General features: G+C 44.4%; 1 protein-coding gene across 4 annotated transcripts in view; it reads right to left on the minus strand.

Moving 5' to 3' along the window:
• Positions 1-15,373, minus strand: part of poc1a (POC1 centriolar protein A) — a 39,511-nt gene that overhangs the window by 2,941 nt on the left and 21,197 nt on the right. For all 4 annotated transcript variants that reach the window (XM_039656143.2, XM_089125071.1, XM_089125070.1 and 1 more), the window contains exon 10: positions 12,135-12,287. In XM_039656143.2, coding sequence (XP_039512077.2) covers positions 12,135-12,287 — 153 coding nt within the window. The remainder of the gene's footprint in view (positions 1-12,134; positions 12,288-15,373) is intronic.

A 15,373-nucleotide genomic window follows, 5' to 3' on the forward strand; every position in this document is an offset into this window, starting at 1 on the left:
CATCACTCACACTATCACACACACACCATCACTCACACTATCACACACACACACCATCACTCACACTATCACACACACACCATCACTCACACTATCACACACACACACCATCACTCACACTATCACACACACACCATCACTCACACTATCACACACACACCATCACTCACACACACACCATCACTCACACTATCACACACACACCATCACTCACACTATCACACACACACCATCACTCACACTATCACACACACACACACCATCACTCACACTATCACACACACACACCATCACTCACACTATCACACACACACCATCACTCACACTATCACACACACACCATCACTCACACTATCACACACACACCATCACTCACACTATCACACACACACCATCACTCACACTATCACACACACACCATCACTCACACTATCACACACACACCATCACTCACACTATCACACACACACCATCACTCACACTATCACACACACACCATCACTCACACTATCACACACACACACACCATCACTCACACTATCACACACACACCATCACTCACACTATCACACACACACCATCACTCACACTATCACACACACACACACCATCACTCACACTATCACACACACACCATCACTCACACTATCACACACACACCATCACTCACACTATCACACACACACCATCACTCACACTATCACACACACACACCATCACTCACACTATCACACACACACCATCACTCACACTATCACACACACACCATCACTCACACTATCACACACATACACCATCACTCACACTATCACACACACACCATCACTCACACTATCACACACACACACCATCACTCACACTATCACACACACACCATCACTCACACTATCACACACACACCATCACTCACACACACACCATCACTCACACTATCACACACACACCATCACTCACACTATCACACACACACACCATCACTCACACTATCACACACACACCATCACTCACACTATCACACACACACACCATCACTCACACTATCACACACACACCATCACTCACACTATCACACACACACCATCACTCACACTATCACACACACACCATCACTCACACTATCACACACACACCATCACTCACACTATCACACACACACCATCACTCACACTATCACACACACACCATCACTCACACTATCACACACACACCATCACTCACACTATCACACACACACACACCATCACTCACACTATCACACACACACCATCACTCACACTATCACACACACACCATCACTCACACTATCACACACACACCATCACTCACACTATCACACACACACACACCATCACTCACACTATCACACACACACCATCACTCACACTATCACACACACACACCATCACTCACACTATCACACACACACACCATCACTCACACTATCACACACACACCATCACTCACACTATCACACACACACCATCACTCACACTATCACACACACACACCATCACTCACACTATCACACACACACCATCACTCACACTATCACACACACACCATCACTCACACTATCACACACACACCATCACTCACACTATCACACACACACCATCACTCACACTATCACACACACACACACCATCACTCACACTATCACACACACACCATCACTCACACTATCACACACACACCATCACTCACACTATCACACACACACACCATCACTCACACTATCACACACACACCATCACTCACACTATCACACACACACCATCACTCACACTATCACACACACACACCATCACTCACACTATCACACACACACACACCATCACTCACACTATCACACACACACCATCACTCACACTATCACACACACACCATCACTCACACTATCACACACACACCATCACTCACACTATCACACACACACCATCACTCACACTATCACACACACACACCATCACTCACACTATCACACACACACCATCACTCACACTATCACACACACACCATCACTCACACTATCACACACACACACCATCACTCACACTATCACACACACACCATCACTCACACTATCACACACACACACCATCACTCACACTATCACACACACACCATCACTCACACTATCACACACACACCATCACTCACACACACACCATCACTCACACTATCACACACACACCATCACTCACACTATCACACACACACCATCACTCACACTATCACACACACACACACACACCATCACTCACACTATCACACACACACACCATCACTCACACTATCACACACACACCATCACTCACACTATCACACACACACCATCACTCACACTATCACACACACACCATCACTCACACTATCACACACACACCATCACTCACACTATCACACACACACCATCACTCACACTATCACACACACACCATCACTCACACTATCACACACACACCATCACTCACACTATCACACACACACCATCACTCACACTATCACACACACACCATCACTCACACTATCACACACACACCATCACTCACACTATCACACACACACACACCATCACTCACACTATCACACACACACCATCACTCACACTATCACACACACACCATCACTCACACTATCACACACACACACACACCATCACTCACACTATCACACACACACCATCACTCACACTATCACACACACACCATCACTCACACTATCACACACACACCATCACTCACACTATCACACACACACCATCACTCACACTATCACACACACACCATCACTCACACTATCACACACACACCATCACTCACACTATCACACACACACACCATCACTCACACTATCACACACACACCATCACTCACACTATCACACACACACACCATCACTCACACTATCACACACACCATCACTCACACTATCACACACACACCATCACTCACACACACACCATCACTCACACTATCACACACACACCATCACTCACACTATCACACACACACCATCACTCACACTATCACACACACACCATCACTCACACTATCACACACACACACCATCACTCACACTATCACACACACACCATCACTCACACTATCACACACACACCATCACTCACACTATCACACACACACCATCACTCACACTATCACACACACACCATCACTCACACTATCACACACACACCATCACTCACACTATCACACACACACCATCACTCACACTATCACACACACACCATCACTCACACTATCACACACACACACACCATCACTCACACTATCACACACACACCATCACTCACACTATCACACACACACCATCACTCACACTATCACACACACACCATCACTCACACTATCACACACACACACACCATCACTCACACTATCACACACACACCATCACTCACACTATCACACACACACACCATCACTCACACTATCACACACACACACCATCACTCACACTATCACACACACACCATCACTCACACTATCACACACACACCATCACTCACACTATCACACACACACACCATCACTCACACTATCACACACACACCATCACTCACACTATCACACACACACCATCACTCACACTATCACACACACACCATCACTCACACTATCACACACACACCATCACTCACACTATCACACACACACACACCATCACTCACACTATCACACACACACCATCACTCACACTATCACACACACACCATCACTCACACTATCACACACACACACCATCACTCACACTATCACACACACACCATCACTCACACTATCACACACACACCATCACTCACACTATCACACACACACACCATCACTCACACTATCACACACACACACACCATCACTCACACTATCACACACACACCATCACTCACACTATCACACACACACCATCACTCACACTATCACACACACACCATCACTCACACTATCACACACACACACCATCACTCACACTATCACACACACACCATCACTCACACTATCACACACACACACCATCACTCACACTATCACACACACACCATCACTCACACTATCACACACACACACCATCACTCACACTATCACACACACCATCACTCACACTATCACACACACACCATCACTCACACACACACCATCACTCACACTATCACACACACACCATCACTCACACTATCACACACACACCATCACTCACACTATCACACACACACCATCACTCACACTATCACACACACACACCATCACTCACACTATCACACACACACCATCACTCACACTATCACACACACACCATCACTCACACTATCACACACACACCATCACTCACACTATCACACACACACCATCACTCACACTATCACACACACACCATCACTCACACTATCACACACACACCATCACTCACACTATCACACACACACCATCACTCACACTATCACACACACACCATCACTCACACTATCACACACACACACACCATCACTCACACTATCACACACACACCATCACTCACACTATCACACACACACCATCACTCACACTATCACACACACACCATCACTCACACTATCACACACACACACACCATCACTCACACTATCACACACACACCATCACTCACACTATCACACACACACACCATCACTCACACTATCACACACACACACCATCACTCACACTATCACACACACACCATCACTCACACTATCACACACACACCATCACTCACACTATCACACACACACACCATCACTCACACTATCACACACACACCATCACTCACACTATCACACACACACCATCACTCACACTATCACACACACACCATCACTCACACTATCACACACACACCATCACTCACACTATCACACACACACACACCATCACTCACACTATCACACACACACCATCACTCACACTATCACACACACACCATCACTCACACTATCACACACACACACCATCACTCACACTATCACACACACACCATCACTCACACTATCACACACACACCATCACTCACACTATCACACACACACACCATCACTCACACTATCACACACACACACACCATCACTCACACTATCACACACACACCATCACTCACACTATCACACACACACCATCACTCACACTATCACACACACACCATCACTCACACTATCACACACACACCATCACTCACACTATCACACACACACACCATCACTCACACTATCACACACACACCATCACTCACACTATCACACACACACCATCACTCACACTATCACACACACACACACCATCACTCACACTATCACACACACACCATCACTCACACTATCACACACACACACACCATCACTCACACTATCACACACACACCATCACTCACACTATGAGATTTGTGGTTAAAATGTAAAAACAAATCCTTCCCTTGCAGGTCAGTTTGACCCCTTATGAATGAATGAATGTGCTTCAGTATACATAGAAAAACCTAAAAATGCTCAAAATTCAATCTAAAAATGCTAAAACTTTACCTAAAAATGATTGTATGTGTGTATCTGACTGCACTCTGTAAAGCACTGACTTCAAGAGCCAGAGGAACAGCTCGTTTGCTCCATATAGAGCTATAAGACTAGCCTGCTCCCACCACACTCGTGTACATTTCATTTGTTCAGAGAGTCTGGCCTCGCTCCATTGACCAGCGTTACCTTCAACAGTCACTCTGGAGCCACTCCTCCGTTCGCTGATTGGACCGGTAAAAACCAAAGAATACAGCACGAGCCCAGGCGTAGTACCGGAGGAAAATGAAAATTGAGCGGAAGTACTTAGGAGAGCGGAGCCAGGCGACTTCAGTATAATCTCGAGTCATCAAATAATAAGAGGTTGGCAAAGACTCCCAATGTACGGTTAGATATTTTGAGCTGCTGTGCAATTCAAAGTTATGCATGAAATTGTGAGTTGTTTTTATTTTAAGTTGAAAGAATGTGAGGAATGTATTAACTTAATATTTATTTATTGATCAAATCTAGTAATTTAAAACTAAAATTAAAAAAAAAAAAATCACAAAATAATTGCAGCCACATATTGTCACATATAAGGGATGGCAATCCATTAAAATCTTAATATTCTTTAATCAGATCATCATTCATATCCAAGAAAACGAAACCTTAGGTCCACGACACAGTTACGAAACAGCCGTGTCCACCGAACAGACTCATTTAAACCGAGACCAATCAGGAATCTGTCTCAAAACTCAAGAAGGAAACGCACCTGAAACACACCGAAGCGTTGGCATTACGAGCGAATCATCCGCACAATAACAGGGGAACTGATCCGGGTTTCTGGGTCGGGCAGAACGGATGGGTTCAGCTCGGGACTTACACAGCCACATCCATAACCCATTTCTGAGAAAGAGCTTCAGTCGTGTCTGGGACGAGCGTCGTACGGCCCTCAAACTGCAGACACACACAGGATCGTCTCGAATAACAAACACTCAGTCAGACGGCAGATGAAGAATGATTCACTCCATAGATCGTGATCACGGAGCGTGTGTGTGTGTGTGCTGTGTGTGATTGGATCAGACTGGATCGAGGACTGTTTTGAGCGACTGCTTCACGAACACACAGACATCTCCACTCAGCAACAACATCAATCTGATCACAGGCTCCATCACACTCCGATTCAGTGGCGTCGTCTGTGACGATGAAGACTGACATGAGGATTACAATCAACGTGGAGGTGAAGTGGCACTGATGGGTTCATCAACATCAAACCCATCAAACTCCTGCGGGACCGATAGAGCAGCTGCTAGAGGAACTGCAGAGAGACACAGATCCCTGAACCAGTCCAGCCCTTCCTCAAACACACCTTCAGCTCATCACACACACACTGCAACTCTGAAGAGACTTTAACACACAAACTGGTAATATAGAAGTGCACTAGATTGATGTGGAAGGAACATCTATAGAGGGGAAGAGTCCCGCGACCCCTCAGGAATATCTGGATAAAACTAGTGTAGCTGTCGGGCCGAAGCTTGGACATCACTACTATTGGCCACCCTCTACATCCGGCTGTGTGTTTAGCATATATTTAACCAACAAAAAGCTGACATTGACTAAACCTCATAACTCCATTGGCTCCTCTAACTGTCAGTCAAACCTCATAACTCCGCCCCCTCTATCATGAAGGATGTCCATGCAGGGTTTGGAGCATCTCTGATTGTTTGCAATGCAAGGGTAAATAAATAACTGGTTCTTTAACCCTTATGCTGCATTAGGGACATTTTTGGTCTTTTGCAGTTTAATTTCTTTGACCATTTTGGCTGTTTTAATGCAAATGGTATGAAATTTGGCAAAATTGTGACTTTTTGGATACATGTAAAAAATGTGATCCCATTTTGCAAAATATGTATAACACACACTGTATAGATCAAATAGTAACACTCAGCACCATAAAGACCAAAAATGGCCCATTGAAACCCATTAAAATGTTGTTTAAATCTGAGGCTGTCAGTAATACATGAAACATGATTTTTGCACAAACATCCTTTCATTTTGAAGCAAAAGCAGTATATATTTGCATTATATAGTGATGACGTCACTACATATTTATTCCCTATGGGTGGAAATGCACCTTATTTTAGGCAATAGGCAATGTTTAATAGGTGGCCATTTTTGGTCTCTAACGCGCTAAGTGGGATTTTTTGCAAAGTGGGACTGTGATAATCCAAATCTAAAGTTTTCTCTTTGCATTTAGTTTATTGAAAATAATTGAATTTTTGTGTTTTTTCCTCTTATACAAATCGATGGTTTCGCAAACAAAACTGGTAATTAAAGGGTTAAAATTCTGAAATTTAATACATTTTTGGTAGTTATGATGAGGACTGATGCTGGTTAAAAGATTTAACTTGGTAAAAGTGGAAAATAATAATAATATATAATATTTTAGGCAATGTTTAATATGTGGCCATTTTTGGTCCTTAATGCACTCAACGGTGTTAAAAATCTAATGCAGCACAAGGGTTAAATAAGTATAGTGTTTTCCTTACTCGAATAACACTATTGATGCGTTCGAGTGGAGAAGAGCGTCTTAAGGCTGATTTATACTTCTGCGTCGTCGCCGCGTTGATGTGCAAATACACACGCAGAGGGAGCATGCGAATCCCAAGGGAGGGGCTCTAACGGGCCAATCACAGCGCACATTGTTACGTCAGGGTGAACGCCACACCGCCATGATCAAAGATGAGCTTAAAGGGATAAAATGATCGACTGAAACCTTAAAAACTGCAGTTGTTTTTTGCATATCTGGTTAGCAGCAGTTGTGGTGATATGACAGGGGCAGTGTGCTGGACAGGATGGGGAGCTTCGGGCCGTAAACACTTATTTTTCCTGCATTACAATATGAGTGGAATCAGCCCTGGATATAAAACCGAACAGGAACACAAACAGCAGACGACGGGGGCCTCGGCGCCGGACAGCAGGAACTCAGCAGTGTGGTTCGCTCTTCAGGAGCTCTGAGTGGCGTAAGACTCGCTCGCTGCTGTGGCGTTTACAGTGGGAGTTGTTCACTCGTTGCTGTCGTTTACTCTCGTCTCCTCAAAGCTGTGTTGGGTTTTCTCCTCAGCATAAACCTTGAGAGCTCCATCTATCTTGCAGAGTTAGATTCTGGAGTATAATATAGGCTATAATCTGTGTGTTTAAACTGCTTTTTTAATAATGCCAAGTGCTGGTGTTTCGTGTGCGTTCGGCCAATCAGAGAACACTACCGTCACTGTAGTTCCTAGAGCTTAGACGGACTCAGGAGGAGTAAATGAGTTCCTCCAAAAGGAGTTTCTAGAACTAAAATAGTTCCTAGTTCCTGCGGAGCGAACGCACCAACATCCGGGAACTTCTGCCAGTAGATGTAGGAGCGATGAAGAGGATCCTCTGGTGCAAAGCCACTATTCTTGTTCATCTTACACAAATTTAAAAAACAGACTTTGCATTGAGTGTGAATGCAGCTACTCTCCTGAGAAGCGTGAAAGACCGAACTGCAGATCTAACTTCGGTTGGTCTTATGCAGTTGGAATCAGCACGAGGCGAATCCCGGCTGTTATTTCTGATCATTCTTCCACAGCTTTTCCCTGGATCAGACCCGTACACAGCTTTCTGTGCACGATAACATCTGCAGGAGGGAGAGGGTTTAGCTTTCTGTCCTCCACTAGTGTGCTTTTCAGATCGATAGGAGAAGAGTCTCTGGAGCGCCTGAGCTCTGGGTATCAGTGACACCGCGCTGAAGGTCACAGACGACTAATCCTCATCTAATACACAAGATTCATGTTGTTTACAGAAGCACTGCTCACAATCCGGCTGCCACTGAGCTTGGAATTTACTCAACATTTATTTTTTGTTTGTCTAGTTGAGTTGGACTTAGGATGGCTGAGGAACCGGTCACTGTAACACACTGAACTATTAAAACTGCTTCCAGTGCCCACACTAACATCTGTAATGGGCAGTGATACGGGCTGAGTGTGTGTGTGTGTGTGTGTGTGTGTCAGCACATTCCCCCGCAGGTTCAGGTTTAGATGTGAATTATTCATTGGGTTATTCCGCCACGGGATCAGCATCAGACGTCTTCAACACACAGATATATGTGTTTAACTTTAACAATGTCATTTTGAGCAAATATCAGTTGCTGGATTCAAGGGTCAAAATGAAATGTTAAAAATGTTGCATTTAGGTAAAAATGTAGGGGAAATAATAAAGGAAGAAAAATAAAACGCACAACATTCACTTGGATAGCAGAAAAACTGAATCTACTTGAACTATCCTTGTGTGTATAAAGTGTATCATATGAATGGATGTTAAAGAGGTCCTATCGTCCATTTATGGATTATATTTCCCCCTGCGGCCCACACACACCCACACACACTGATGAGAACGCCGTTTCAGATGCTGAGCAGATTATTTAACTACAGATTTTCTCGAGAATAACATGCTCTGATAAATACACTAATTTATACACTACTGATTAACAGATTGGAGCTGGAAAGATTTTTATTGAAATAAATTAATACTATTTTGATGCTAATTTGATGATTTGTCAAGGATCATGTGACACTGAAGACTGGAGTAATGATGCTGAAAATCAGCTTTGATCACAGGAATAAATTACACTTTACTAAATATTCACATAAAAAACTGATATATTAAATTGTAAGTCGGGCATGCGATCAGCTAAGGACAAAAAAGCCCAACCCCAGTAATTATTATAATACAAATATTTTATCAAATTAAAAAAAAAAAATCTTCTATCTTCTAGTATATATAATATAGTATATGTTATCTAAAATTAAAAAATCAAGTATTTTATAATCATGATAATAAAATATTATACTAGTCTATAATACAATATATGTTATAAATTATATTATTATTTAATATTAAAAATTACTTATTAATAGAATTGTTATTATAACAATGTTAGAACAACAGTATAATTACAATACTACATTTGTCTTAATTTATTTGCTTTCAGGGTTAATTTTTTTTCTTTTTCTCCTAACAAAACAAGAACCCTAGACACCAAGTTCAATTTGGCTTTCTTCCGATCACCAAATCAAAATGTTAGGTCGATGGTCGTCCCTCACCTTCAAAACATACGTTCGTTCAGATCTGCATAACATTAGACAAGCATCTCCCTGCTTACGTAGCCCCGCAGGGCGTCTATTCATCTGGAAGCAGTGAGAGCTCTCCCTTTTCAGATGTGCGTGACCTCCCACTCCTGGGGTGGGGTCTCCCATCTGAATCGCCGTGTGGGCTCTTCCGTTCAGATGCATCATAGGCTCTCCCATTCGACTTGCTGTGTGGGCTCTACCATTTTGATTGATGAGTGAACTCCCTATTTATACATAAATAGAGCATAAACACATGCTCTCACCCGGTCGAATCGCAGTATAAGCTTTCCGTTCGGGCACGTGGGGGCTCTCCCTTTCCGAATCGCTGTGTGATCCTTCATGTTTTTTAACCATGGAGGCTCTCCCGTTCGGATCGCAGTGTGGGCCCTCCTATCCGAAAATCAGGACTGGAGGTACCAAGGATTGTACGTCCCTCGAACGCGACGGGCCATTGCGTCTTTATGTGATCTCCGCCCCCTGCGTCAGAAGGATGGTAGTTCTGCATGTCCTGTGTATACCGTAGGCTCCCTCTGGCTGCGTAGGGAGTTTCGCTTCAGATACTGGTGGCCCGTTTGCCTTGAGGGACGAGGACCTCCTTCTCCGTTTGTGACGTCTGGAAGCCCAATGTGCTCTAACTCCATAGGGCTCCATGTCATGGATGTGGCAGGGCGTTCTCAAACCTCCAGTGCCAAGATACTCCCGCAGGAGTCGTTTCTGAAAGTCACTGCCGCAGCAGTGCAGCGGTGAGATGTTCCCCAGTCAAATGTCCACAAGCCCATGTCGTTTCCCTCCACAACAAACGCAGGTACACTCTTTCAAACATAGCTTCCGCCGGAGCTCCACGCATAGCCTCACATGGTGGGCATAGAAGCGAGACGCAGTCCAGGCAGGAGCCCCATTGAACATCACTGCCGCTGCAGCGTCCATCCATGCTCCATACCGGTTTCAATTTCCACTCTTTTTGGGGGGGTTACATACTTTAAGCTCTTAGGCATCCTGTATTTCCTAAGTTCCTAAACTCAGCTTACATGCATGTTCTCAGATCCTCAGCGCTTTCTTATCAGTGTAGAGAGTGTGTGCGCAGGGTTGCCAGTTGCACAATATTAATTAAAACACTGGGAAGAAAATGTCTCCTTTAAAGAGAAAAGCTGTGATTGGGGGATTTTAGGCTCACAGACGATTATACAGCAGTCTTGTGTGCTCTTTTTTATCCTTGAGAAAAATAAAGGAAGACTTTGGTAGAAACTTAGAAAAGAAGAAATCTTTTTTTGTAACAATATTGCATGTGGACTTAGTCACGGGTATTGTTTAAAAATAACTTGGGCCTTTAGTCGAGGAAAAAAGGTTGTCGCTGAACATTTTTTGTCATAGTTTTCATTAACTAAACTAACCCTAACGTGCACAAGGAATTTTAGAGTCCGACTGAGATAACAGATTGAGAGGGACTATGCAGAGAGTATTGGTGTTACCTGTGTGAGCACATCCAGCTGTGAGATGATGTGCTGCAGGGTGTTGGTCAGTGCAGCGGGAACACGGTCCACCTCCGTCTGCGAGTCCGGTCCGGCTCTGCTGTCACTCCGGTGTGAGGATCGGCCAGCGGACACACCAGCGGCTTCCGACTCCTGCAGGAGAGATGCTAAACTGTTACTGACATCCATCTGATCCATCACGGCGCGCCCTTCCTTCTGACATACAAAATATGCTAAATATTGGTCAGCCGGCTAGGTGTGCTGTGATTGGTCAGCTGGCTAAGTGTAGTGTGATTGATTGGCCCAATTCAGACCCTGAAAATGTTAACGAACCAGCGGCTCCTGCTGAATGTTTCAGTGGTATGTTTTTTTTTTCCATCCACCATTTAATCACATTTGTTGTAAAACTATGTTAATACAAGCAGTAATCACAAAATCCTGGATAATTCCTAAGGGGCGGTGAACAGTCTAACAAAAGCTCCAAAAGTCTTACAGTAAACACTACATCAATACTGTAATGTTAGCAGGCTACTTCATTTACATCACAGCGATCATACAAACTACATAAAGCTTATAACTGGAACTGTTAATACACAACGAGAAATACTTTTGTGCGTATAGCCTTCATTGTACTCTATTCTGGAAGCTGTTCTCAGTCAAATGTGCAGACGAACGCTGAGATTATAACATTCAGGAACAGTGAAATCATAATTAAGGGCTCTTTCAATGATCCGTCATCCTCCTTATTGTCGCTTAGTGACTTTTGCGTTCTTTGGCTACGGCAGTAATTGATTTACTTCTGGTCGCCGTTGCTGTTCAATCAGCAGCTGTTGCAAGTCCTAATTAAAAACACTGATGCGGTCACACGTGTTTCTGATGATAGTTGGAGGAATCATGAGATAGTTTAATGAAAGTGCTGAATGTAAAGGCCAGCTGTGTAGTTCACTCATGTTGCCCAGATACAGTGTTATGGACACAGATGAGACTAACAGCATATCTGACTGATCGCATCTACATCACAACTGCTCCATCAAGAACAGATTACACCAATAAAGACTGATAATTAAACCCAAGACGTGATGATTAAAGATACTCGTAAACACTTTTACCACCTGGAGCAGTGTGTGTCAGGGGTACAGTACACTCCTGACTGCTTCCCAGGGTTTGTCCTTGTATGAAAGCCTGATTGAAGCTCCATGATAGAAATCCAAATGAAACTGAAACCACAGGCGGACTGAACTCTATAGCGTCTGTGTCCCAGCGCATTAGTATCGAGAGAAGGACAAGAGAACAGATCCTGTGAAAGGACTTCATGACTGAATCTGGCTGATACTGATGAGGAGGATTGACAAAGGAAGACCACGAGCGAAGAAGAGAAGAAGTTCTCAGATCAATAATCACCCGCCAAAGCATGAAGTTCAGAGATCAGAAGCTTCGGGAGACTCATCTGTTCAGAGCGTTTGGAAACTCTTCTTCAACAGGTACAGATTTCAGTTAGGACCATGCCAAAAAAACACACATTTGGTCCAAGGGTTCAGCATCATGTCTGAGTTCTTCTGAAAGAGGCAAAAGGCAAATATAAACAGCCATTCGACTCGTTCGGGGAATAAAGACGGCATAAAGCGGCTCCTGGACACATCTGGCCAACAGGTGCCATTCGAGAGCCTCTCTCTGGGCCAACATAGGTCAATCTTTGCCTGTGTGACCCTGGTGATTTCAGGTCTGTTCAACACGGGCTGAAGTGATGGAGGAAGATAGCCTCTAAGATCCAAGTTGTCATAACAAAGACATTTTAAACAATGTCAACTTTGCATTAAAAGTGTCATAATTTACAGAATGAAACTTAATGACAACAGTCATAAACATTCATAAAGACTCCTTCATGTTCATGACAGTGTCACGTCAGTCTTACGCACACCCCTTCAAATAAAGTGTTAACCTTATCGCACCATTATCAGTAAATGATATCGATCCCAAGTTCAGTATGGCGTACCACAAGGCTCAGTAACTCTGCAACATGACATCATGACTTTTGCGTAAACATATACTGTACGCCACTTTCGAGTCAAGTGATGTGTTATCTCTACGCATTTTGAGCTATCCGCGTGTCTCCGCGTGTATGTCTACGCCATTAGCGTCCGAATTGACGCCAAAGTTCAGTTTTGAAAAATTGTGCGTCAAAAGTGTGAATGCACAAATGGCACTAACTAAATCATTCGCTCGTATCGCGCTTAACGCGCCAGACGCTCAATTCGCGCAAATGAGGTGTATTCGCGTCTTCCGCGCTCCACAACTCATTCGAGGAATTTTTACGCGTGTAACGCGTCTTTGCGTTGACTTAACATTGAAATCATTCGCGCCTGACGCGCTATTCGCATCCGGTGTGAACGCACCATCAGGCTCCATCAGGTCGGACGTGGAGCGTCGGTGCACAGCCATGTTCAGATCTCTCCAGAGATGCTCGAGTCTGGGCTCCGGCTGTGCTGAGGGTCCTGCTGGAAGATGAACCGTCGCCCCAGTCTGAGGTCCAGCGCTCTGGAGCAGCTTTAGTGTCTCTGTACATTCATCCTGACCAGTCTTGGAGCGATGGTTGCTCTTCTGGAAGGTTCTCCTCGGTCCACGGAGAGCTCTGGCAGCAGTGACCGTCTCCTCCCCGACCGAGGCCCTTCTCTACCGATCGCTCAGCTCTAGGACGAGTCCCGCTGGCTCCACACTTCTTCCGGTTACGGATGATGGAGGCCGCTGTGCTCATGGGGACCTTCAACGCTGCAGTTTCTGCACTCTTCCCCAGATCCGAGCCTCGACACATCCGGTCTCGGAAGTCTACAGACAACGCTTTGGTTTGTGCTCTGACATGCACTGCTGACTGCAGGACCGTATGCAGACAGGTGTGTGTCTTCCCAAATCATGTCCAATCCACTGAATTTACCACAGGTCCAGTCGTAGAAGGACGATCAGTGGAAACTGGACGCACCTGAGCTCCAGATTGGGTCTCATGGTAAGGGCTGTGAACACTTGGGTACACAAACTTGCAAAGATTTCAAACAAACCTTTCAGAATGTTTAGGAAAACACTGAACTGAATCCATGTTGGAATAAGGCTGTAACACACTGTGGGAAAGTGAAGCGCTGTGAACGCTCTCCGGACGCCCGTAGACACTGCTTTAGACGTAACTTTAAAACACCTGATTACAGAATGCACATAAATACATGAGATCAAACTTATTTTACCATCAACTT

Source organism: Pimephales promelas, chromosome 21 (assembly GCF_988280905.1).
Source record: "Pimephales promelas chromosome 21, fPimPro1.hap1.1, whole genome shotgun sequence".
NCBI lineage: Eukaryota > Metazoa > Chordata > Actinopteri > Cypriniformes > Leuciscidae > Pimephales > Pimephales promelas.